Below are 25,472 nucleotides of genomic sequence, written 5' to 3' on the forward strand. Positions count from 1 at the left end.
GGTACCTCGGTTTATGAACACAATTGGTTCCGGAAGTCTGTTCATAAACTGAAGCGTTCATAAACTGAAGCGTTCATAAACTGAAGTGAACTTTCCCTTTGGAAGTAATGGAAAGTGGATTAATCTGTTCCAGATGGTCTGCGGAGTACTTAAACTGAAGCGTTCATAAACTGAAGCGAACTTTCCCATTGAAAGTAATGGAAAGTGGATTAATCTGTTCCAGACGGTCCGTGGAGTACTTAAACTGAAGCATTCATAAACTGAAGCGAACTTTCCCATTGAAAGTAATGGAAAGTGGATTAATCTGTTCCAGATGGGTCCGCGACGTTCATAAACCGAAAATTTGTAAACCGAGGTGTTCATAAACCGAGGTTCCACTGTAATGCTGAACATATTAACACGTCACGGACACGTCATGACAACTGCTTAGTTGTATCTATCTCATTTGTAGCCATGTTCACACAGGTAAGCACTAGAACTGGCCATTCGGTCATTTTTTTTACCCCCTTCGTTGGTATCCCTGCACCAAACCACTCACACAAGCTCTCCTTTGAGCCTGTAGATCAGGACAAGGGAGAGATTGATCTTTACAAAAACCAGTCAGAAGCAACAGCTCGAGGGGGTAGGGTAGGAATGGTATGGCAATATCTGTGCTATCCTGCCACCCTGAAATCTCCGTGGCCTGCTCAAATGTGTTGAAGAAGGTGCAATCTATTGGCTCCAGAGTTTAGCAGGGGAAAATATCTGTTAAATTTTTAAGAGGGTGCTGTTAAGATTCAAAACTAAACAACTGACTGGATGGCTGCAATATCATCAAGTGTTTATAAATGATGGAAAAATAGGTTTTGAAGTTAAAAGGTCCAAATTTCAAATAGATTTTTTGGAAGGCAGAACAAAATTGTTGTCAAAAATGTATGATTTGCTGTTAGAATGGTATACGAAAGATGAATTGACAAAAGATGTGATGATAAAATGGGCAAAAGATTTTGGGTATAATATTGAATATGATGTGTGGTTGAAATTGTGGAATCAAACTTAGAAATTTACTGCATGTACTGCCCTGAAAGAGAATGTTTGGAAGATGATGTATAGATGGTATTTAACACCAGTAAAATTGGCTAAGATGTTTAGGACGAGCAGTAAAACATGCTGGAAATGTAAAGAGAAGGATGGTGAAGGATGGTGAAAATGATGGACTATGCAGAATTAGCAAGACTGACTAGCAGGATCCGAAACCAGGGAAAGTCAAAGTTCCAGAAGGATTGGAGTAAATTTGTGGACTATATGGAGAAGAACTGTAGAAGTTTAAAGACACTTGCAGGACCGAAATAAATCCTACGAATTGATTTTAGGTAGAAGGAATAAAGAAACTGTGAGACAGGAATGGACAAGAAAACCGATTGGGGGGAGGGAGGGAAGTCAAAGCTCGGCAGAGCAAAGAAAATTGTAATAACTGATAAGATGCTTAGAAGAAAAATTTTGTGTTTATTATGTTTATTATGTGTTGTTGCGTTTGTGGTTGTTTTGTTTTTGTTTAAATGTGTTTAATTGGAAAATTTAATAAATTGTTTTATATATATATAAAAAGATTCAAAACAAAACCCCAAGTTAAGAAAACAGGCATTACCTTCCCTTGTGCAGCATGTTTTTAAGATCAAGTCAGGTCCTTCTTGGATGAGTCTGTCATAATCCTCTAAGATTATGGGAGCCTGAGGCTGGCTTAACTCTCTGAGTTCCTGGATGTTAGCGTTAGGGCTTATACCAATGGGAATGAGGTTGACATCAGTGGGTAGGCGAGTGATGGTATCTGTGGCAGGATTCGCAGTCACCATGTAAACCAAGTGGGGAGCTTGCCTTCTTTCCCTACTGCTTGTGGCTATCGTTTGTTCAGAGACAAAGTTGAGAGCCTTTCCGGTGTTGGTGGCGTTCCCTCCACGGAACTTCATCTCCCTCACCTTCCTAATCAGGTCGGTTTTTGATTGTCTGTCCCTGAAGGAATATTCCACCGTGATTGTGAAGGAGTACTGAATGATAGTGATATGAATGGTTTCCTCCCCGATATCCATTTCTCTGATGGTGCGGGCGATAAACTCTTTGACCAAATTGAAATTCGCCTCGCCAACTTTGTCAGACCCCTCAAGTAAAAAAACGATGTCAATGGCCTTATGAACAGAAACTAAAAATGGTGTTGGGGCTGCTTTGGTTAACTCCCAGCCGAGCCCAGGGGCTGCGGTGACACTGGGGAGGGTTGCAATAGGGGGCCGTGTGGTAAACAACATGGCACTTACTTCAGGCACAAGGCCACAGAAGTAATCAATTATTTCATCCCTACGTTCCCTTAGTTCAAGCACACTGCTCATTATGAAGGCTTTATTCTCAGGCGACTGCCTTTCAATTAATTGAATTTGGTCAATGCTGATATGAGGTCCAAGTCCGACTGGTATGACAGTGATTTTCTTCTTTTTCAAAAGCGGGAAAATCGTTTGGATTCTCTTCGGATCCTTGCTGGCTGTAAGTAAGACAGCGATTCTGGCAGCGTTTGTCCGTGGAGCCTTCCCAAACACATGGAACACAACATACTTAAGTACTTCAGTTGCAGAGGCAACCTCTCCACCAGTGTATTTTATATTCTGAACAATCCTCCTCATTTGAGATGGCTTTTTGATGTCTTTGAGGCCAAGGTAAATGTGTGAGCCAGTTCGGTATTCTAGGATCGCCAGGCGAATTCTTTTCTGGGAGATGTGGAGTTTTTCCATCATGCCAATTATGAAAGCTTTCAGCTGTTCAAAATCACTCTCAGAAAGCTTATTGGAGCCATCAATTAAGAAAGCAAGGTCCATCATTTTACTGCAAGAATATTCATAGGTTATCTGATCTTCTGGAGCAATAGTTGTGGTCATTAGAATTTCATCTGTCTCCTTTGGATCACATCTATGACATGTCAAGTTTCGTCCTTCACAATGGCTGGGGAGGGGAATCAACAAGATAAACCATTACAAACAATAGCAGTATTTCTCCACAAAACGTTTGCAACTAAGGATTGCCTCAAAACAACGAGGCAGAGAAGACACTGTTAAGCTGGAAAAGAGTTGATTCCTTTCTCCACCTTCGGACTGTCACTGTGCTAGAATGAGTAACATGTGCATAGGAAAGATTTAGAGCAATTGTCGGCACCAACAAAATTACAATATGCGACTTGAATAAAAGTTAAGCGTATTGGGTTGCAACAATTCCCTACTGCAGAGTAACACTGGAAGTGGCCTTCATTCTCACTCTTCTGGTCATGGCTCTCCCACTTACATACTAGGGCCATCAAACTACAGAACTGCTTATGAAAACCCACCAACATTTCAACATATCTCAAGCATGATTTCCCCCTTGTTCTCAGCATCTTCAAAGAGTTTGTTTCTTCCAGTTGTTAAAAAAGCAGATCTTGAAACAGTGTCAGAAGAGCGAGCACAAGAAGAGCGAGCAGACTAAGTTAAGTAGAAGCACAGTTTCTATCTAGATGAAACAATATGCCACGTGTACCTTCCTGCATTGCAGGGGGCTGGACTAGATGACCCACAGAACCCTTCCGATTCTACAATTCCACGAGTCTACAATTCTAGAACCTAGCCAAGGTAACATTCAAGAATTCTGCATGGTTGTTTAATGTTATCTTAATGCTTAAGTACCATGTTTTGTTTCAGCTGCTCCATTGTCCCACCAAAATATAAGCACAATACTGATATGAAGGGGGTTGGGTTGGGAATACTTCTTCTTAATTCTGATGCAGCCAGGACAATACAATACAATTGCATCAACAGAATTAAGTGACACTTTTTCTACCAGGAGCTGTGGTTATGGTGTGGTCAGGGATGCTGGAAGCAACACAGGTCTCTTGCTCCCGATTCTAGTTCCCTGTGTTGCACGTTGCCTGAATTTCCTGTGATACTGACCTCACACTACTGCCTTGTCTTGCCTCTGTATCACGTCAAACCTAGACTGATTCTCCATTCATGATCTTAGTTCAGTGATGGCGAACCTATGACATGTGTGAGCCCTCACTGCTGGCATGCGCCCCATCGGCCCATTCACGCTGTTGTTGTTGTTTTTCCCCCATTTGTTCTCCCGCTCCTCCTCACACTACAGCTTATCTCCTTGTCTCCGCTGTTAAAACCCAGATCCTTTTTTGTTGTTATTGCTGCTGGTAGCCAGAGATTGGGTTTTTTAACCCTTTCTGTGCTGTTTTGTCTGGTGCTTTGGCAGACGATGATTGGGTGTAACAGCGTTCGTTTTTTAACCCGTTATGTGCTGGGTTTTTTGGCGCTTTGGCAGACTATGCCGGTGCTGCGTGTTAGTTCCAGCGAAGGTATTATTCATCATTTATTTCTGTTTTCTCCCCCCCCCCCAAAAGCAAAGCAGCTTTGGGGCACCCCCCCAAAAGCAAAGCAACTTTTGCACCCCCTCAAGAAAAACCCTCCAAAACATTGGTCAGCAGCTTCCCCCCAAAAAGCTCAGCAACTCTGGGCACTTTGTGATAAATAAGGGGTTTTTGGTTTGGTTTGGTTAAATAATTAGTTTTTGGTTTATTAAATACAGTTATATATTATAATTATACATTTTTGTTATTTAAACTATAAATATCGCGAAATTGTGGTTTTTTTCTCTCGAAGTGATACACCACCCGAGTTATGCTCTCTTTTTTGGCGAATTTTGATACACCAAGCTCAAAAGTTTTAGAGTCTTGGTTCCTATATTGGGCTGCTCTGCACCCGTGTCCTAGTTGGTAGTGTTTTGGTAAGAGGCTTTTACCGGCTGGGCCCCTACACCCCCATCCCTGAGGACACCCACTAGAGTGTGGCGCTTTTGCCTTCCTCTCCTTCTGCCTTTGTCTTGCCCCATCCTGGGTGTGACAAGGACTGAGCTTTGGAAGTTCTGAAACAATAGCTGTGCATAATCCACTGACATCATTGGAGATGACGTAATGCTGTTGTGGCTAAAAATTATTGGAATGAGCATCACTGATTTACAGAACTATTGCAATTTATTATTTTAAGCCTGGTGTAAATATTTGGTGGATGACATTCTACAAGCTTCCAGTTTTCTTTGGATATTTGCTGTAAAAATGCTTTCCTATTGTTTGTACAGGTGGCGTAGGCATCTAAATTAGGTGACAGCTACGTGCAGTGATATATCCCTGGTGAGGCAAATGTACATAACATTCCCAAACTGCATGGAGGAAGAAGTCACAGTGTGTTGCCATGCACGTTAAATCATTAGCAGGCATTGGGGAAACTGTGGTATAGGATTCTAGGCGAGCAATTTCTCTCAAACGATATAGTGTTTAAAATGATCTGATTTTACAGCACTAATAACCAAGGCCTGCATTTTCTTCCTGGATTCAGAAAATGAGCTACTTATCCCTCGGATAAGTAACGTAAACGCTATGTAAGGAATGGTTCTGCATCCAGAACCTGGGTGTTTTTTTTTACTTTCAGGGTGTCCTTCCTCCAAAACAGAAAACGTTTCCGGAGTCTTGACTAAATGCTTGTGCCTTCATGCAAAATCAATGCTGAAATTCACCGCTCTGGGTTATTTGCATGCATATATTCATGCTCCCCATTCTCACCCTGCCTGCCCACCCCCGTGCAGAAAAAGGCATCTGCTTTACCAGGATTGGCAGAGCTCCGCATCTTCAGTGTTCAACACGATCCTCTTCCCGTGGGGAATCCGGAGATTGTCTAATTCACACACCGGGCATTCTTCAAGATCAACACAAGACTCTGACAGCTCATCAAGTATTTTCCCTGTTTCACAACAATTTTAGAAGTTGGGCTTTTAAAAGAAACAGTAAACAACAATCTACGCTTGCACTTCCCAAGCACCAATGATAAAGATGGGATGGGACATCTGCTTTCTGAAGGAATCAAGTTACCCCACAAGTGGTCCAGTTGCACAACTCAGCCAGTTCCATCTCTACCTGCTCTGGGGACCATAGGAGCCAACTCCTAGGGGCCAAGGTCCCTTTGCCTCCCCCAATAAAATATTTGAGCCCCCCCCCGCCCACTTAACATGCACTGCCATTCACATGGTGAGTGTGTGTGTGCGCGCACACAGCATTTTGCGATTATGTGGGGTGGGGCTTACCTGCCCCCCATATTTTATTCAAGTTGGCACCCCACTGTGGACAGTAAGGAAGGAAGTCAAGATCACCTGTGTGGCTCCTCCTGCTGATGAGAGGGGCAATCCCAAAGAATATCCAAACCAATCCCCTCCTTTCCCTACCAGAGATTAATAATAAAATTTATTTTCACTTTTGATTGCAGAAGCTAAGCTAGTACGTCCACACCCAAAGGACCATGCTTGCCTGCTGGACAATCCACATGACATCCTTCGACACACTTCGCAGGGCAGGCCACTGGATCCAAGTGCTGGCATGTCCTTGGGCAGGCAGGGCCACAGCTGTTGTATCGCCACTCACACAGGTACCCTCCTCCTCCTCTTTCCTTGTTCATGTCTTCACAACTTTGTGCTACCAAATATGAAGAAGAAACAACAACAACTGGGTGCTTGTGCCATGAAGTAACAACGCGACGTCACATCTTATAGTGCTTCTGAGGATTCAGCATGATTTGCACGATCCCGTTTATAACAAGCCTGCAATGTGTCAGCACCGCTTAGGACCATGTTGCAGATGGAGGTTATGAGTTCATGGAAGAAGTGAGAGTCAAACTGGAAACTTCACTTCACACTACTATAGATTCCATCTAGGGATGGACTCAGTGACCTTGATCTGGTTTGTTTCTATGCCACGGGTTCAGCCCAAATATGTGTGTGTGTGAAATTCGAAAAAAAATCCACACAAATTCAGTACTTAAAACAAAACAAAACAGAAAGTGGACAAAAGGCTGTCGTTCACGCTTTCACTTTCTTTTTACACATATTACTGGGGACGTAGGTGGCGCTGTGGTCTAAAGCATTGAGCCTAGGGCTTGCCGATCAGAAGGTCGGCAGTTCAAATCCCCGTGACGGGGTGAGTTCCCGTTGCTCAGTCCCTGCTCCTGCCCACCTAGCAGTTCAAAAGCACAGGGAAGGTAAAACAGCATTTCTGTGTGCTGCTCTGGTTTTGCCAGAAGTGGCTTATTGATGCTGGCCACATGACCCAGAAAAATTGTCTGCGGACAAACGCCGGCTCCCTCGGCCAATAGAGTGAGATGAGCGCCGCAACCCCAGAGTTGTCCGCGATTGCACTTAACTGTCAGGGATCCTTTACCTTTACCATCTAGCTGAATGCAAAAATTCCAGCGAGTTCCATCCATAGTCTTGCCCTAGGTGTGCTTTGCCACTCTGATATATGCACGAGATCTCGGCATAAACCAAAACATCGCAGTTGCCTCAGTTCTGCAGAACATGGCTGGCCATTTCTTGGTTTTGTTTTTTGATAGATTTCCCATTAACAGCAACAAAGAAAGACTTGGATTAAATAAAACCGCTCTAATCTCTCCTTTGCCAACGGAAGCGCCACATAGTGAGGTCACATCCACGCTGCATAGTTTAACAGTTCCGGCTTCCCCCAGGGAATCCTGGGAAGTGTGGTGTGTTTGCCACAGAGCAGCCTGCCTCACCCCTAACAAACTCCAGTTCCCATGATTCTTTATCCCATGACAGTTAGCATAGTATGATAGTGCTTGCAATGTGCACAACTCTCATGCTGTGATGATCATTCCCCCCCCTCAATTCTCCAGCACTTACGGCATAGAGTAGGAGACCTCCAGTGAACCACAACCCCTTTCTGTGCACAGGCATAGGCATAGGCAGCTAGGACGTCACAGAAGCAAGCGCAGTCCCCAATGGATTCACAAGCACAAGTGTCATACAGGCAGATATCCACATATGGCTCAGGGTCCACCTACAAAGAAAGTCATATGGGTTAAATGTGCTGCTGCTAAGTATTTGTCCAGTTAATGAAGCCAGCAAAAGAGAGAGTGAGAACTGAATAAAAAGCTTCTTACCAATTTTTTACACTCTTTGAAGGTATTGCTGTTCAGGACGTTGCAAGATGTTTCCACCATCACTTGCTTCATCACATTACCATTGCACAATGAAGATGCCAAGCTCTGTCCCTGGGAAAGCTTAACAAAGGGAAGTGATATTGACATGTTGTTCTTACTATAAACATATGTGACTACTTAACATTCATCTGCTTACTTATTTGGCCTATATGTAGCAACAACGGTGATAATCCAATCTAGGAAGTCACCACTGGATCCCAATAAACAGACAGGGACAGATCTTAATATCTGACATTTCATTTCTTAATGAACATGGCAAGCTGAGCAGTTTATGGTCGGGCACATGGAAGTACCGTAGCTGCGCAGTTCTTGCACCCTGTCCTATATTCATAATTTTTAAAGTGTACATACAAAAAGGGAAATAGGTAAGGTAAGAAGCGCATCTGAAATTCATGATAGAGCAATTTGCTATAAATAAAAAGGTAAAGGGCCCCTGACAGTTAAGTCCAGTCACGAAAGACTCTGGGGTTGCAGCGCTCATCTCGCTTTACAGCCCGAGGGAGCTGGTGTTTGTCCGCAGACAGTTTTTCCAGGTCATGTAGCCAGCATGACTAAGCTGCTTCTGGCAAACCAGAGCAGCGCACGGAAATGCCGTTTACCTTCCCACTGGAGCAGTAGCTATTAATCTGCTTGCACTTTTCGGCGTGCTTTCGAACTGCTAGGTTGGCAGGAGCTGGGACTGAACAACAGGAGCTCACCCCGTTGCGGGCCCTCAAACCACTGACTTGACAAGCTCAAGTCTCAGTCTCAGTGGCTTACACCACAGCGTCATAAAGGACCTGACCATTAGGTCCAGTTGTGACCGACTGGGGTTGCGGCGCTCATCTTGCTTTGTCATGCTGGCCACATGACTGGCGTACAGCTCCCAGGTCATGTGACCAGCATGACAAAGCCGCTTCTGGCAAACCAGAGCAACGCACGGAAATGCCATTTACCTTCCCGCTGTAGCGGTACCTATTTATCTACTTGCACTTTGATGTTCTTTCGAACTGCTAGGTTGGCAGGAGCTGGGACCGAGCAACGGAAGCTCACCCCGTCACGGGGATTCGAACCACCAACTTTCTGATCGGCAGGCCCTAGGCTCTGTGGTTTAACCCACAGCGCCACCCGCATCCCACACCACAGCATCATAGGGACCTCCAAATATAGATAACAAACTGGAAACCATGAAAAGTCAGCTTCTCAGTATCCAGCCATACACTAGTGTGTATAATGTTCACAACTCAGTTTTTAATTCTGTACTGAAGCCTTAGAAGACTTCATTGTTTGAATTAATTGTGGGATGTATCTTAATTTATTGATCGCTTGTTTTTATTCATTGTCTTACTTGTATAATTTTAGCCACTCTGAGCCCAGCTTTGGCCGGGGAGGGCGGGATATTTATTATTAATTATTATTAATTATTATTATTACTATTAATCATTATTATACCAGACTCCCAATCATAACTACTGTAGCTTAATCTCCAACAATAAAATCATGCTTGATGCAAACTTCAAGGCAAACGCATCACAACTGTCAACATGTACTTATTTTGTCTTCAGAATTATTTATTATTCTTCGATTGGATTCTTTGTTGAAAGGTGTTAGGGAGGCTTACACAATTCTCCAAGTCATACCCATGAGGCAAGAATCAGGGCCACACACAAATCTTAAGCACATCCAGGCCATTCACTAGACTTATCTATCTGGAGATTTAAAAAGTGAAAGTGTGGGCAGGTGATTCTGCCCCCTTCCCATTCTGTTCACACCAACAATACCTTTGTGACATCAGCACACTGTGGATTAACTTTCCAGGAATTCCCAAAGTCACTTGGATCCACTTCAAGCTGGTTTTTGCTGCTGGTCAAGTCATTGTTTTGCATTCCATCAAAATTGCCACACAGACCACATACTTTATCCTTGAAAATAAACAAACCACAGTGTATTCAATAAAAATGATTCTGATATGATTTTTATTATTTATTACTATTACTATTATTTACTAAATGTCTATACCATCCTTCATCCCAGGATCACAGGGGAGTTTAGAATATAAAAACATAAAATGCATATCATCATAAAATGCATAACAAACAAAAACAGTAACACCCCATCACCACCATTCAAAAGGCCATAGATTGTTAAATTAGATTCCTAATTAGTTTACTTAGGAAGGTTTTTGCCTTGGTACCTAAAGATATGTAACGAAGGTGCCAGGAGAGTCTCTCTGGAGAGAGCATTCCAGAGAGAGCACAATAGGGTCCTCCAAAGGGTTTAATCCAGTTCTGATCCTCCCCAGTTGAAACCCAACACTATAGCAACTACCCCATTGGATCTCATATGCAATTAAGAAAGGATGCAATTCAACTAAGTTTTACAGAGAGGAGATCCATTGAAATCAGTGGACATGATTAAGTTAAGTCCATTAATTTCAGTAGGTCTGCTCTGAGCTGGGCTGAATAATATTCTCTATCCTGTGTTCTTTCAGATGCAGCAAGAGTTTTCCTCCATCAGTCCCTGATGATGCCTTGGCCTGCCTCCATCACTTTCTTCCTTTCTCCAGTCCAAATGGTGTCAGTTGATTGGGAAAATGTAGACCCAGAAACATTCTGTTATGGGAATGCTGTACATTTGATTGCTCTGTACTGTTTAAGCCACCTTTTGGGCCTCAGTGAGAAAACGCAGAGTGGCTGGCATAAATAACACACTATTTCAAAATAAACCAGAGTGGACTTACTTTATAGTTCTCTTTCAGAACAACCGTAACGCCCATGTCTCGATCCCAAATGAGAGCAATTCCTCCTCCACCCAGCAACAAGATGTAGTAACGCCCAGACTTCAAGACTTCAAAGTTGACTTCTTCTCTAGGAGGTGTCAAGATGTTTACCTTCATCAGAAAAATATATATATAGAAACTTCAGCATTTGTGATATATAGACGACAGAGGACGAGATGGTTGGACAGTGTTCTCGAAGCTACCAACATGAGCCTGACCAAACTGCGGGAGGCAGTGCAAGACAGGAGTGCCTGGCGTACTCTGGTCCATGGGGTCACGAAGAGTCGGACACGACTAAATGATTAAACAACAACAACATATTACATATATATATATATATATATATATATATATATATATATATATACAGTGGTGCCTCGCTAGACGAATTTAATTCATTCCACGGGTCTTTTCTTGTAATGAAAAATTCATCTAGCGAACCCCATAGGAATGCATTGAATTTTTTTTTTTTTGCCCATAGGAACGCATTAATTGAATTTCAATGCATTCCTATGAGAAACCGCGATTCGCTAGACAAATTTTTCGTAAAACAAATTCGTCTAGCGAGGCAACCTCCGCTAGAAAAAACCTTTCATTAAGCGGAAATTTCGTTAAGCAGGGCATTCGTTAAGCGAGGCACCACTGTATTGCATAAAATGCGAATGCCAGTGGCAAAGGACCAGCACAGCCTACCTCTCTTGCTTGCTTTATGCAAAATATATATAGAAACTTTATGCTTTCCCACTTCTCCTGGAACGTCTTACCACTTGGGGAAGTGGAAAAGCATAAAGCATATAGGATCAGTTGTGAGAAGAGTGTACAGGACATTTCTGGGGTCTTGCAAGAACTATCAAGTATAGTTGAAGTTTCCCTCAGGTTTATTGTACACTGCCCTAAAATCCTTGGACAAAGGGTAGTTTAGAAACATTTCAAATAAAATAAATTTGAATTTGTTTCACCGTTGGCTAAAGGGAGTAGCAAAGTTTACTAGCATTGAGGTCGAAAGATGTGCAACAAGGACACAGGAAGGAATAGCATAAACACAGCTTTAGTTCAGCTCTGCAATAGCCTAGAAGCTCTTAGTAACTCTTTCCATCAAGCAGATTGAAGATACTTCCCCCTCTTCTGCTTCAAAAATATCCTGTTAGACCGAACTCAAACAAGTAGCCATCAGCCAAGAATCCAGTCATTATCTATGTCAGGCATCCCCAAACTGTGGCCCTCCAGATGTTTTGGCCTACAACTCCCATGATCCCTAGCTAACAGGACCAGTGGTCGGGGAAGATGGGAATTATAGTCCAAAACATCTGGAGGGCCGAAGTTTGGGGATGCCTGATCTATGTCCATAGTGCCCATCATCAAGTGTCATACCATGCAAAAAAATTGTTCTGCAGTGACCTATGCATGTTTACTCAGAGGTAAGTAGGTATAGCATTGCAGCTTCATGCTTTTCTAGGAGCAAGTCATGGCTCCTGTTGGATCTCTCATCCAGCTATCCCAGAAGGATAGGAAAATTTATGTTCGATCTACTTCAGGCTGAACCAATGTTCATGATGGGTCCATAACATGGTGGGTCCAGAGCAGCCGCCTGGATGAACCAGAGCAAGGTTGGTTTAGTGCAGTATTCGGCCACTCGTCTTCACTAGCCAGGTGCCTCTGAGGAGCCTTCAGAACGAGCTCAGTGGAGACAGTCATTTCCTTATCTCAGGTACGTAACACCCAGGTGTAAAGCTAATAACTGTCAACAGGCTTCTCCATGGATTTGTGGTGTGCTTTTGATTTTTTAAAAAAATCAAAGTTAATGGGCATCACGACATCCATGAATGATGAGTTCCATACCTTAATTGCACGAAGAAATACTTTTTTATTTCTTTCATACATAAACCTATTGCCTGTCTCTTGACTGGCTGATTTTGAGAGGGAAACGTCTGTAAATTTTACTCACAGAATTCATAGTTTTATAAATCTCTATTGTTTCTCTCTCTCTCTCTCTCTCTCTCTCTCTCTCTCTCTCTCTCTCTCTCTCTCCCCCCCCCCTCCCTCTCTCTCTCTCTCTCTCTCTCTCTCTCTCTCACACACACACACACACACACACACACACAGAGAGAGAGAGACAGACAGACAGACAGACAGACACACACACACACACACACACACACACACAGCATTCCCCCTCCATGTGCCTAACTGGTCAATCTCTGTTCTTTAACTTTAAAAGAGGATAAGGAAGAGGCTGGAAGGTGACACCATCAACTATATTATATATTTGGTGTTAGCCGCCCGAGCCCAGTCTCAGCCGGAGAGGGCGCGTATAAATTTATTATTATTATTATTATTATTATTATTATTATTATTATTATTATTATTATTATCTCCTGAAGATGGCACAGCTCCTCTCCACCACTTAAAGGCCAGTGAGCCCTGAGGCAGAGGAACAAAGTTATCCAGGCCAGCAAGCTGCTAGTTTATGTGTTTAAAAATATTGTTCCCTTTGTTGGTGTAAATTCATTTGAGTTTTTTAAAAACTGAATTGTTTGTGTCTTCAAATAAACAGAAGTGCATTCCCCCCCCCCCCCGTGCAACTTAAAAAGGAAATTTTTGAATGGGAGGGGGGATGGTGGCAGCCATTCTTTGTATGTTCAAACCCCAAAACAAAGAAGCATTGTGTGCCTTCAGATTTCACTGCAAAAAAATGTTTGCAAAGCTCTAGTATTCCAGGGATAATACAGCACTTTCGGAAGTTTAGGTAATGGTAATTCTATAACACACTGGAGATCTGTGAAGGATGAATGCAGCGACATTCCTGGCTGTTACAATGCCCAAGACAAACAGCTGAACTCTGCCCTCTGGAAGGGGGCTCGGTCTTTTGTGAGGGGAAATGCAAAGCGGGGCGGACCCTCTGATTTCCTTTGCGTAACATGTGGTTGAAAGGAGAGAAGAGCAACAGGGCCATCTACAGAATTATTGTTATTTTTCCTGGTCAACCCAAGATTTGCTTTTAAGAGAGGGCTAAATGTCTGAAGTCTCTTGCCTCCTAGATTTTGCCTTCTCTTGAAAGGTATGCCTTTTTTCCATCGGTCTTTTCTCCTTACCCCTGAATTTGTGGGGAAAGAATCTGGTGACTATTTGGGCCAGATCTGTCCTAAAGTTCTCGGCTTGGGGAAGTGTGAGACAGAACTGGAGCCTCTTCAAGGAAACACCAGTACATTCGTACCTTGGATCCCAAACACCTTGCGAGTCAAACGTTTTGGCTCCCGAACACCGCAAACCCGGAAGTGAGTATTCCAGTTTACAAACGTTCATTGGAACCCGAACGTTCGACAGGCTTCCATGGCTTCTGATTGGCGGCAGGAGCTTCCTGCTGCCAATCAGAAGCCACACTTTGGTTTCTGAACGTTTTGGAAGTTGAACGGTCTTCCGGAACGGATTCTGTTCAACTTCCAAGGTACAACTGTAGTGATATTTTAAATGCAAGGAAGGAGGAGGCACTTGACTGGATATGCAACAATCCAGCCTCCCTTAACTACCCTCTCTTGTCGTATTCCAGGTTTCCAGACTGCTGCAATGCAGTAGATACCTTTTAAAAAAGGGCCTGCAGTTAGAGTTTTCTTCTGCCACAAAATCTGAATTTACTTTCCGAATAACAAAAGACAGTGGGGCTCAAGTGTGCCCTAACAACATAACCAACCTGCTCTTTCGAAATGGTTACTGTTACCACAACTGGTTAACACGGATTATCTTGGTGGGTGGGAGAGCAGGGGGGGGGATTTTTGATGTATTTAAGGCACCCACGAGCACTAACACAGAAAACAAGTTCTCGGGCTAATATGCAGGAGCCCTGCTTCAAAGGAAACCTTGCAGAGCCCAGATTCTCTGTTAGTATACCTAAATCGGTTGCTCTCATCATCCACCAAGGGCTTCAGAGGGCTCATCCAGACTCCCATTTGTCTTGCCACTCTCCCCCCCTCCCCAGGAAACCAGATCTTTACCGCCGAATTGGAGCATGCATCAACTGAGTTTTCTCCCAGATTGATGTTTGCTCTGATTCAGTGCTAAAGAGCAGGTTTTCCCTGGGGCAAATGAAAAACCACTCAGACCCATGCTTTCTAAGCATGGGACAAGCAGAAGTGTGAACAAGCCCAGAAAGTCCTGCCCCACCAATATGGAATCCCTTGCTTTTAAACATGACACCACTGAGATCATAGAACTGCATATTAATCAAGTAAAAGTTCTTGGTCCAGACTTTTTAGGAAAGCAATATAAGGCTTGCTCCTCCACAATGGGACTGAAGTAAAGATAAGGGGCTCATACTTACATCTCCATCGTACAGCTCAATCACTCCACTGTCAAAGAGGATGCTAATCCTTTTAGTACATGTCTCTCCTGTGAAGCTACATCCCTCATTGGCAATGAGTACTCGGAAGGTTCCAGAATCATCACTACCATCGCAGTAATCCTTTAAGAAAGGGAAGCGGCATTGACGACAGATGTTTTGAACATGCACGCAGATTACCTGAGGTTTTATTGACAATTGCGTTGTATGGATTTTATTTAAAAATAAAGATCACAAGTGTAGGACCCAGGTGGCGCTGTGGGCTAAACCAGAGAGCCTAGGGCTTGCCGATCAGAAGATCGGTGGTTTGAATCCGTGTGACGGGGTGAGCTCCCGTTGCTTGGTCCCAGCTCCTGCCAACCTAGCAGTTCGAAAGCACGTCAAAATGCAAGTAGATAAATAGGAACCGCTACAGCGGGAAGGTAAACGACGTTTCCATGTGCTGCTCTGGTTTGCCAGAAGCGGCTTTGTCATGCTGGCCACATGACCTGGAAGCTATACGCCGGCTCCCTCGGCCAATAATGCGAGATGAGCGCGCAACTCCAGAGTCGGTCACGACTGGACCTAATGGTCAGGGGTCCTTTACCTTTACCTTTAACCTGAGATCTTTTTTCTCTGCACTTTGGGCTCTAAGTAAGAAAATCAGTTGTGGAGAGTGATCATATCCATGGGCACTGGCATGTGTCTCCTCTCTCTGCTGCAATCTATGTGCGGATGCAAAACATCCACCCACAAATGGACAAAGCCAATTTAGGTCCATACAGTTACAGCACTGTACCACCAGAACTGGCTTTTAGGCTGCTGTGGAGCACAGGAATTGGACCTGGGCATAGCGGTTAAAAAACCAATTTAATGTAAAAGGTTTTCCTTTCAGAATCTTGTATGCATTTGTAGATGGATGAATCCCACCGGTTCTGAAAGGGACTTACACAACAGTCAGCATGCAAGATTGCTACAGGACAACAGCTACAACTACAACTAACCCAGAATGCGGCAGCTAGACTGGTGACTGGGAGCGGCCGCCGAGACCACATAACACCGGTCTGGAAAGACCTACATTGGCTCCCAGTACGTTTCCGAGCACAATTCAAAGTGTTGGTGCTGACCTTTAAAGCCCTAAACGGCCTCGGTCCAGTATACCTGAAGGAGCGTCTCCACCCCCATCGTTCTGCCCAGACACTGAGGTCCAGCACCGAGGGCCTTCTGGTGGTTCCCTCACTACGAGAAGCCAAGTTACAGGGAACCAGGCAGAGGGCCTTCTCGGTAGTGGCACCCACCCTGTGGAATGCCCTCCCACCAGAGGTCAAAGAGAACAATTACCAGACCTTTAGAAGGCATCTCAAGGCAGCCCTGTTTAGGGAAGCTTTTCATGTTTGATGGATTTCTGTATTTTGATATTTTGTTGGAAGCCGCCCAGAGTGGCTGGGGGAACCCGGCCAGATGGGCGGGGTATAAATAATACATTATTTATTATTATTATTATTATTATTATTATTATTATTATTATTATTATTACCTATTCCTCTCTCTCTCCTGTTTCTTATAACACCACCCTGTCCCAGGCAGTGGAACACAGCTCTGCAACTCTATCCAGGGGTCCCTCAGTTTTGTCTGGCCTTGCAACTCAGCAAAACTTTATAGTGGCCACCAACTCTGCCCTTTCCCCTAATTGCAGGTGGGGTTCTCGTCCGTAACACTATACACACCTTCAGAACTCAGGGAGAAAATTTGCTACAAAGTGCCTTTGGACCCCAGCACAATATCCCAGAAATCTCTCATCTTTCTCTAGGCTTTGGAGAAGAGTGATAACTTTGTTCTCAGTATCATGCTGGGCTTGGAAGGAACTTGGAAACAGCTTTACTTCTCACTGCTTTCCAAGTGCCTCCAAAGCCTAGAACAAGAACTGTGAAAAAACAGTTGGAGGTGTGGGGAAGTGAGAGGGGACTTTATGCATATGTGGTGGAGATGCCGGATGGTCAAAGACTTTTGGAATGCAGTATATGAAGAAATGAAAAAGATTTTCAGGCTAAACTTTCAAAAAAGGCCAGAAGCTTTTTTGTTGGGAATTCTGAACAAAGATATACCGGTTAAGTACAGGGATATTTTCTTATATGCCTCAGCAGCCGCTCGATCGTTAATTGCGGGCAGGTGGAAAGGGGATACCGTCCCAACAATCAATGAGTGGCAAAATAAATTGTCATATATGATAAACTTGGCCCAATTAACAGATAACCTAAGGGGAACCACCAAACAGTCATTTGCAAAAAAAATGGGATGTGTTTAGGAGATATATACAAGAGAGAAATAATTATAACGTAATTTCCATGGCAGCCTTAGAATGACTGGCTTTTTATTAGAGGGTATAAGAGTTGTTGGTATGATTGGATTCAGTGATGTACAAAAGAGATTTTTTTTGCAAAAAAAAGATGAGAAGCACTACGGGAGGTGATGGGAAGTCAACACTACAATAACAGTATAAATGATCTTGTAATTTTTGTGTTTGATGATTAATTTTTAGTTGAGTTAAGATTTTTGGATTCATTGTATTATTTGTTTCAAATATTTGGTGTGTTTGTTTTTCGTTTAAATTTCAATAAAAATTTAAAATGCAAAAAAAAAAAAAATAGAACAAGAACTGTGAGGTATCTTCACCAGATTAAAAGTGAACCATCACTGTGACAACTTGGAAAGTATGTTTGATCTGCCCCACTTGCTACTCAACATCTTAGGAACCTGCTGGCTATGCTTGCTTCACTGGCCAATGTTTGCACCCTATTGGGCATGGCCTGTTGTGACCCTGCTCTCCTTCCTATCCAGGCCTACTGCCTCTTGATGAGACAATGGTGGGCTCTTCTCCGATGCCAGACTGTGAAATCACGCTCTTGATTTAAAGTTGTCATCAAATATATACAATCTAAAGTGACTTTGAGGGTTTCTTCTCTGGTCCAAATTCTGAAGAATATTGAGGGAAGCCAAAAGAGTGTCCATAGGTTTCCATGGTAAGGTAAAGGTAAAGGTACCCCTGACCATTAGGTCCAGTCGTGGATGACTCTGGGGTTGCGGTGCTCATCTTGCTCTATAGGCCGAGGGAGCCGGTGTTTGTCCGCAGACAGCTTCCACGTCACGTGGCCAGCATGACTAAGCCGCTTCTGGCGAACCAGAGCAGCACACAGAAACACCGTTTATCTTCCCGCTATAGCGATACCTATTTATCTACAGTGGTACCTCAATTTATGAACACAATTGGTTCCAGAAGTCTGTTCATAAACTGAAGCGTTCATAAACTGAAGCGAACTTTCCCATTGAAAGTAATGGAAAGTGGATTAATCTGTTCCCGACGGTCCGCGGAGTACTCAACCTGAAGCGTTCTTAACCTGAAGCATGGGTGTAATTGGTTTCGGAAGTTTGTTCATAAACTGAAGCGTTCATAAACTGAAGCGAACTTTCCCATTGAAAGTAATGGAAAGTGAATTAATCCATTCCAGATGGGTCCGCGGCGTTCGTAAACCAAAAATTCATAAACCGAGGTGTTCATAAACCGAGGTTCCACTGTACTCGCACTTGAAGTGATTTCGAACTGCTAGGTGGGCAGGAGCTGGGACCGAGCAACGGGTGCTCACCCCGTCGCGGGGATTTGAACTGCCAACCTTCCGATCAGCAAGCCCTACGCTCAGTGGTTTAGACCACAGTGCCACCCGTGTCCCTGTAGTTTCCATGGTAGTTTTACATATCTCTAACTCTTAGCATTCTCTCAGCGGCCGCCACCCTCATCTCCAAGAACTGCATTCTATCCCCCCTCTTACCTGAACTAGCACATACTGACAGTTCCCTGGAAACCTGTATTTCAGTCCGTCAAAGGTCAAGTAATGAGATGTGCCAATGACTGAGCAGCTCCCATCACAGACATTTTCTGTGCATTCCCACTTTCGAGCACGGCAAACACTGCAGAGGGCAAAAGACCAGCAGCTGTTATTGCCTATGTTTATTAATAAAAGTCTGCTTTATAATTTGGTACAAAAGACAGCCTGTGTCTTGAGGAAGCATGCAAAAATCATCATGTTACTTATAAAACCTTGAGACACTAACATTTCTAGATATCATTGCAATACCTATTCACGTTTGTGAAGATAACAAGCTTCTTCAGCCTAGACAGTCAGATTACACACTTACACACACACACACACACACACACACACACACACTTCAAAAATTAAAGTCCTATCCCCTGGTTATGACACTGTTAAAACTTCAGAGGTCCACAAATTTTAATTTAGTTTGGAAACCACCCAAAGTTTGTGGGTGCCATCAAACTTATTTCTCCTCTGAGAGAATTGAAATCTGGAACCAGGCTTCAAAAAACTTTTTATGTGCTTCAGAATAGTTACATCTTCTTTAAAACAACACACCAGTACCAAAGACCAAACAGGCAAAAAAAAAAAACCACCCCAAAACCAGTGTAACCATACCATTTTATATGCTTGAAAGTCTAGTAATCTCCAGACTTTTCCAGGCTGTACCCACGACCCTTTCATGTCAACTGAAGTCTCGTGTCCAGATCAAGGGAAGTAAGAATACTGCTCTATTCTGCCTTGGTCAGACCCCACCTGGAGTCCTGTGTCCAGTTCTGGGCACCACAATTTAAGAAGGATACTGACAAGCTGGGATATGTACAGAGGAGGGCAACCAAAATGATAAGGATCTGGAAACAAAGTCTGATGAGGAATGCTTGGGGATGTTCAGCCGGGAGAAGAGGAGACTGAGGGCAGATATGATACCCACAAATTTTATTGGGAGGGTTAAACATGTGCTGAAATCTTCCCCTGTTGAAAACTGTGTATCTTAAACATGCATAAATTTATCTGGATTGCAATCCATGCATTTTAAAAGCTGCTTCTGAAAAAAAAACCAGTAACTTCCTTCTTTAAAGAAATGTACAGTCTAGCATACACTAATGTTGTGTGTATGGAACCCACAAACAGCAAGTTAAGTTACCACAATGACCGCTCCTCACATCAAATGGGGGGTGACTTTTGCGTGGTCAAGCGCAGCCCCCTGCATCCCAGTGCTGCTCCTGGTAGTTTGGGCTGGCCTCATCCCCCCCCCACTGGATACCTGGAGGTCTCTGCCTATCTCAGCCAATTGTCCAATCCTGCCTGGAGAGGCGTTGCCAGGGGATCGCCCTGCCCACACAGCAGAAGGTGAATCTTACCTGTGAAGCGTCAGTTGGCTCCATAGCTTCTCCCACCCTGCCCTCCCTCAGTTAAGTCTTCTTTTGCAGGTTAACCTCTTCTCCACAGGTACACAGGTGCTGCTACGTCAAGTTCGCTGTTGATGGGCCGGAAAGGAATTTTCCTGCATTGGCAGGTTTTGCCTTTCCCGTAGCAAAATGTCACAACTTTGGCGGTTTCAGGCCTTGGGCGGAATCCTTTAGTCTATCTACCTTAAATGGGGGGGGGTAGGGCATGAAGCGGTGACCCACGCCCCCCCTTGCGGCGGTGATACCAGAGTTCCCCGTTAAAGGGGTCTTGAGGGGAGGCATTGGCCATACGCCGAGAGGTTGTCATTGCTCTCCCCTGCGAAGGCAGCGAAACGAGGGGGCGGGCTCTCTGCTTGAACATATGTTCTCCAGAGCCAGCCCAATCCCCACACATTCTGGATACCCCTGAAGTCTCGAGGATCCCCAGCTGGAGACTGGGAAGGATAAATGCCCAATGCCTGAGCCAAGGTCTCCCTACACCTATATCTTAATAAAGTTGTGGCCAATTTTAATCCCATAGCAAGTTGTCTTGACTCATTATTCCACTTAGGGGTCTCCTGGGGTTGGGGGGGGACTCCGCCTGTCCACGCAAATAGATTCTCTCTTTACTTAAAGGCTATGTGTAAAAATTTCTGCCACTTCTGTATTCCCAGAAAAGATCTAGGCATAACACAAAGTGGAGCATTTTACAACATGTAGCGATTTACCGTGCATATCTGACTCTGTGCTGCTTATTCTCTTACAAAAACACTTTTATTGCCCTCTGAAGGCCAGTATGGGTTAAATAAGGGATGTAATAAGGCTAGTATTTCCTTTCATTCATTCTTTTCTATTTTGTGTGCTCATAAGATGACTAAATAGTAGTCGAGGGCGTGAGACTCCAAACTTCCTATGGCTCTCTGTTTACCAAGGATGGCCCCTAATTTCTGGTAACAAAAAAAAAAAAAAAAGGCAACACGTTAAAGGAACATCTGCCCTGACAGGAACACTGCATTCCTGGAAAGTGCTGTGAGCAAGGTTTTACTGGAATATGTTGAACAATTCATTATTGGGACAGTTTACTGCTTTACAAAAATGGAACTTGCAGCTCCTTTCTGAGGCACCGCCTCTTCCTTTTGTTTCATTGTGGTTGGTGCTGCGTCCTTTATCACCTGCTCCTATTTTTATTTTATTTATTTTAGCATCTCTTTTATCTCTGTTCTGTCTCTGGGAAGATTTCTGGAGGTGCCTTTTAAAATCTGGTTATTTTACTTCTGGGGACCCAGGTGGCGCTGTGGGCTAAACCACTGAGCCTAGGGCTTGCTGATCAGAAGGTCGGCGGTTCGAATCCCTGTGACGGGGTGAGCTCCCATTGCTCGGTCCCAGCTCCTGCCAACCTAGCAGTTCAAAAGCACATCAAAATGCAAGTAGATAAATAGGAACCGCTGTAGCGGGAAGGTAAACGGTGTTTCCATGTGCTGCTCTGGTTTGCCAGAAGCGGCTTTGTCATGCTGGCCACATGACCTGGAAGCTATACGCCGGCTCCCTCGGCCAATAATGCGAGATGAGCGCGCAAACCCAGAGTCGGTCACGACTGGACCTAATGGTCAGGGGTCCCTTTACCCTTTACCTTTATTTTACTTCTACAGTACAAGAATCTTTTTCTGGGGTACCAGGAGTTTCCTGGATCTCAGAAGCTGGTGGGGTGATAGTCTACATGTTGGTCTCAGCAAGATCCCACAATAGTGCCCTGCACATGTTTCCTTCCTTCCTTCCTTCCTTCCTTCCTTCCTTCCTTCCTTCCTTCCTTCCTTCCTTCCTTCCTTCCTTCTGTTCTCCCCCTGCCCTCTGATTCTTTGCAGGAAAGGTGGGCTCCCCTTCCAACTGGGGCTCATAAGGGTAAATGGGATATGGGGGTGCTCTGAGAGATGTAAGTGTAGCAGGCAGCCCAGCCCATATCCCCACACGCAGGGTAGTTCACTGACAACCTTTCAGTGTATGGCCAGCGACACCCATATATATAACCCCTTTAAGAGGGGGGACCCTGGAATCGCTGCCGCAGGGGGGGTGAGTCACTACTTCAGCCCCTCCCCCCATATAGGGGAGAAAAGACTAAAGGATTCCACCCAAAGCCATAACCGCCAAAGTTGTGACGAATTGCTACGGGGAAGACAAAACCTGCCAATGCAGGAAAATTTCTTCCCGGTCCTTCAACAGCAACCAGTCAAAGAGCGTAGCAGCACCCGCTAAACAGGAAGAAAAAGTTAACCTGCAAACAAGAAACATTAAACAAGGGGAGGGGAGGGAGGGTGAATCTCCAGAGCCAACTGCCTGGCTATTGTTGGCTCCACCCCCTGTTTATAAATCGGGCTGGCCCCACCTCCCAGCAAGAAACTTGATTACTGAGGCTGGGTGTGAACCTTCAAAAATTCGTCATACAGAGTCAGGTTTTATTTTAATGCAAAATCAGTCTCCTTCCTGAGCCAAGGGACCTCAACGAAAAGCAATTGCTTACCAGGTATTGCAATCTTTCATGACCGTTTCTCCTGGAGCATACTCCCGCCCGTTATGAAAACAGGGGCATTTTTCAGGTACAATGCATTTGTTTCCATGTCTTACCTAGAACAGAGACGGGTGTTTTATGAAATCATTATAGGTGACAGAATAAATATGGTAGCACACAACAGGAACAGGAAAACAAGGCACATAAGTAAAAACTACCAGGGCCAAATTATACAGCTCCCAGTGAATACTGAAGACACCACTCTTTACCATGACCTTTGACACCAGTGAGATGTGTTTATAGGACCCATGCTACAAACCAAGCAGAGGGCCTTCTCGGCAGTGGCGCCCGCCCTGTGGAACTCCCTCCCACCAGATGTCAAGGAAATAAACAACTACCTGACTTTTAGAAGACATCTGAAGGCAGCCCTGTTTAGGGAAGCTTTTAACGTTTGATCTTTTATTGTTTTTTTAATATCCTGTTGGAAGCTGCCCAGAGTGGCTGGGGAGGCCCGACCAGATGGGCAAGGTATAAGTTAATAATAATAATAATAATAATAATAATAATAATAATAATAATAATAATAATAATAATGTTTCTGTAATCATGTGTTGGTTCAAAAGGTCTTTAAACTCTGTTTGCTATTGTGTTTTGATGTTGTAACCTATCCGAACACCTTAGGGTGAAGGGCAAGTAATACGTTATAATAATATAAGAAGATGATTTTAACAGTAGTAAAATATTTGAACAGTCAGTTGACTGGCATTCTCAATCGAACCTCATGAAATCGAATACTAAAGATATATCTTAACCCTGAGTGAGTCTACTGCCCACATAACCTGAATGAGCGCAATGTGTGCCTTCAGAATTTGGTAATAATGAAATTTTAGAATCAATTATCTCTTTGGCATCCAGCAGAGAATGTCACACCTGGGAGTCCTGCAAAGATGCTGGCCTGTTTCTCCCTGGTCCAGGGGCCCTGACCGATTCCTGCTATCAAAAACTGTTAAGGCTGAAGGTGACAGAGAACAGCTTGCTGTGAATCCAGAAAAGCAGGCTGTTTAGGAGCTTTCAATCTTGTCAAGATTTAATAGTGGCGGTGTGTTACTTTTGGGGTTTTTTTTGTATGTTATTGTTAAACTTTACAATTATTTTTTTAAGGGAATTGCTTGATTTATTGCACTGTATGTTTCTTAACGAGATGCTTTCATTATTGCATTTAAATTTTGTGCAATGTTTTTTTTCATGCTGTGAACTGCTTTGAGCCTCCAAATAAATGTTGATGATTCTTCCCCACCTTCCTTTCCCTGCTTTTCCAACTTATGGGGCTTCAACCTCTTTCTCATAAAAGACAGCATTTATGCAGATCTAGCCTGCAAAGCTGCAGATGCCAAAACTCCAGGTTTCTACACAAACATCAAGAAGGCAGGGGGATCTCTTTAGCTGTTTAGGCATCAACTTCTTAGTCGAGTAAGGAGCTGAGAAGAAGCCTTGAGCAACAGTGCCATCTAGTGCCCTACAAAATACTCTTCCTGCTTTATCAAATGGGAAAATGTTATACCCAGCCAATTAAAAACAGCTGGCAAAGACACATCCAAAATGAAGATTTACAGGATATATGATTAAAATAAATGAACGGTTAAATCTAGACCGCCTTCCTAACTTTGACGCAGGGCTAAGACTTGAACTGAGTAAGTAGTCTGCAAGTAACAAAAGAGACAGCTTCTTTTCTCAGGAAAAGAAGAATTATGGATGATGCTTTCATGTGTGAATATGTACATTCTGATACATTTTTCCTATATCTGTAGCCTGGCATTACTGCCTTTCTACAACTGACATACAGGAAACATTTTGTTTCCTAAGGTAAAGGTAAAGGGACCCCTGGCCATTAGGTCCAGTCGTGACCGACTCTGGGGTTGCGCGCTCATCTCGCATTATTGGCCGAGGGAGCCGGCGTACAGCTTTCAGGTCATGTGGCCAACATGACAAAGCCACTTCTGGCAAACCAGAGCAGCACATGGAAACGCCGTTTACCTTCCCGCTGTAGCGGTTCCTATTTATCTACTTGCACTTTGACGTGCTTTCGAACTGCTAGGTTGGCAGGAGCTGGGACCAAGCAACGGGAGCTCACCCCGTCACAGGGATTCGAACCGCCAACCTTCTGATCAGCAAGCCCTAGGCTCAGTGGTTTAACCCACAGCGCCACCTGGGTCCCTGGTATTTTGTTTCCTACATTGTAACAAAAGTGGCTTTTTTTGTTTGTTTTATAGAAAAAGTCAATCAAAAATGAAAGTTTTCCCAAAAATCTGCTAAATAAATATTTTCCTCAGTATAGAGGTTGCAATCATTATTACATTTGACTCCTGTCTTTTCTCCAATGTGCTTACTTAGGACAGTCTTACGTCGATCCTCTCCATTTAATCCCCTCAACAAGTCTGTGAAGTAGGTTAGCCTGGAAAAACTAGCCTGTCCAGAGGATATTCAGACAATGTCCAGACAATGTGTACTGAATATGCAGAGGGAGGGAAAATACAATGTCTTCCACTGTCCTTGCTCTGCAGACTCTTATGCCCTCAGCTGAAAGC

General features: G+C 43.8%; 1 protein-coding gene across 2 annotated transcripts in view; it reads right to left on the reverse strand.

The window, feature by feature from the left end:
• VWF (von Willebrand factor) overlaps positions 1-25,472 on the reverse strand; it is a 158,821-nt gene that overhangs the window by 81,187 nt on the left and 52,162 nt on the right. For both annotated transcript variants that reach the window (XM_035138705.2, XM_035138706.2), the window contains 10 exons: positions 22,900-23,003; positions 18,952-19,090; positions 15,131-15,271; positions 10,777-10,926; positions 9,818-9,958; positions 7,998-8,117; positions 7,738-7,894; positions 6,353-6,517; positions 5,657-5,792; positions 1,628-2,964 (listed from right to left, as the gene is read on the reverse strand). In XM_035138705.2, coding sequence (XP_034994596.2) covers positions 1,628-2,964; positions 5,657-5,792; positions 6,353-6,517; positions 7,738-7,894; positions 7,998-8,117; positions 9,818-9,958; positions 10,777-10,926; positions 15,131-15,271; positions 18,952-19,090; positions 22,900-23,003 — 2,590 coding nt within the window. The remainder of the gene's footprint in view (positions 1-1,627; positions 2,965-5,656; positions 5,793-6,352; positions 6,518-7,737; positions 7,895-7,997; positions 8,118-9,817; positions 9,959-10,776; positions 10,927-15,130; positions 15,272-18,951; positions 19,091-22,899; positions 23,004-25,472) is intronic.

This window comes from Zootoca vivipara, chromosome 5 (genome assembly GCF_963506605.1).
Source record: "Zootoca vivipara chromosome 5, rZooViv1.1, whole genome shotgun sequence".
Taxonomy (NCBI): domain Eukaryota; kingdom Metazoa; phylum Chordata; class Lepidosauria; order Squamata; family Lacertidae; genus Zootoca; species Zootoca vivipara.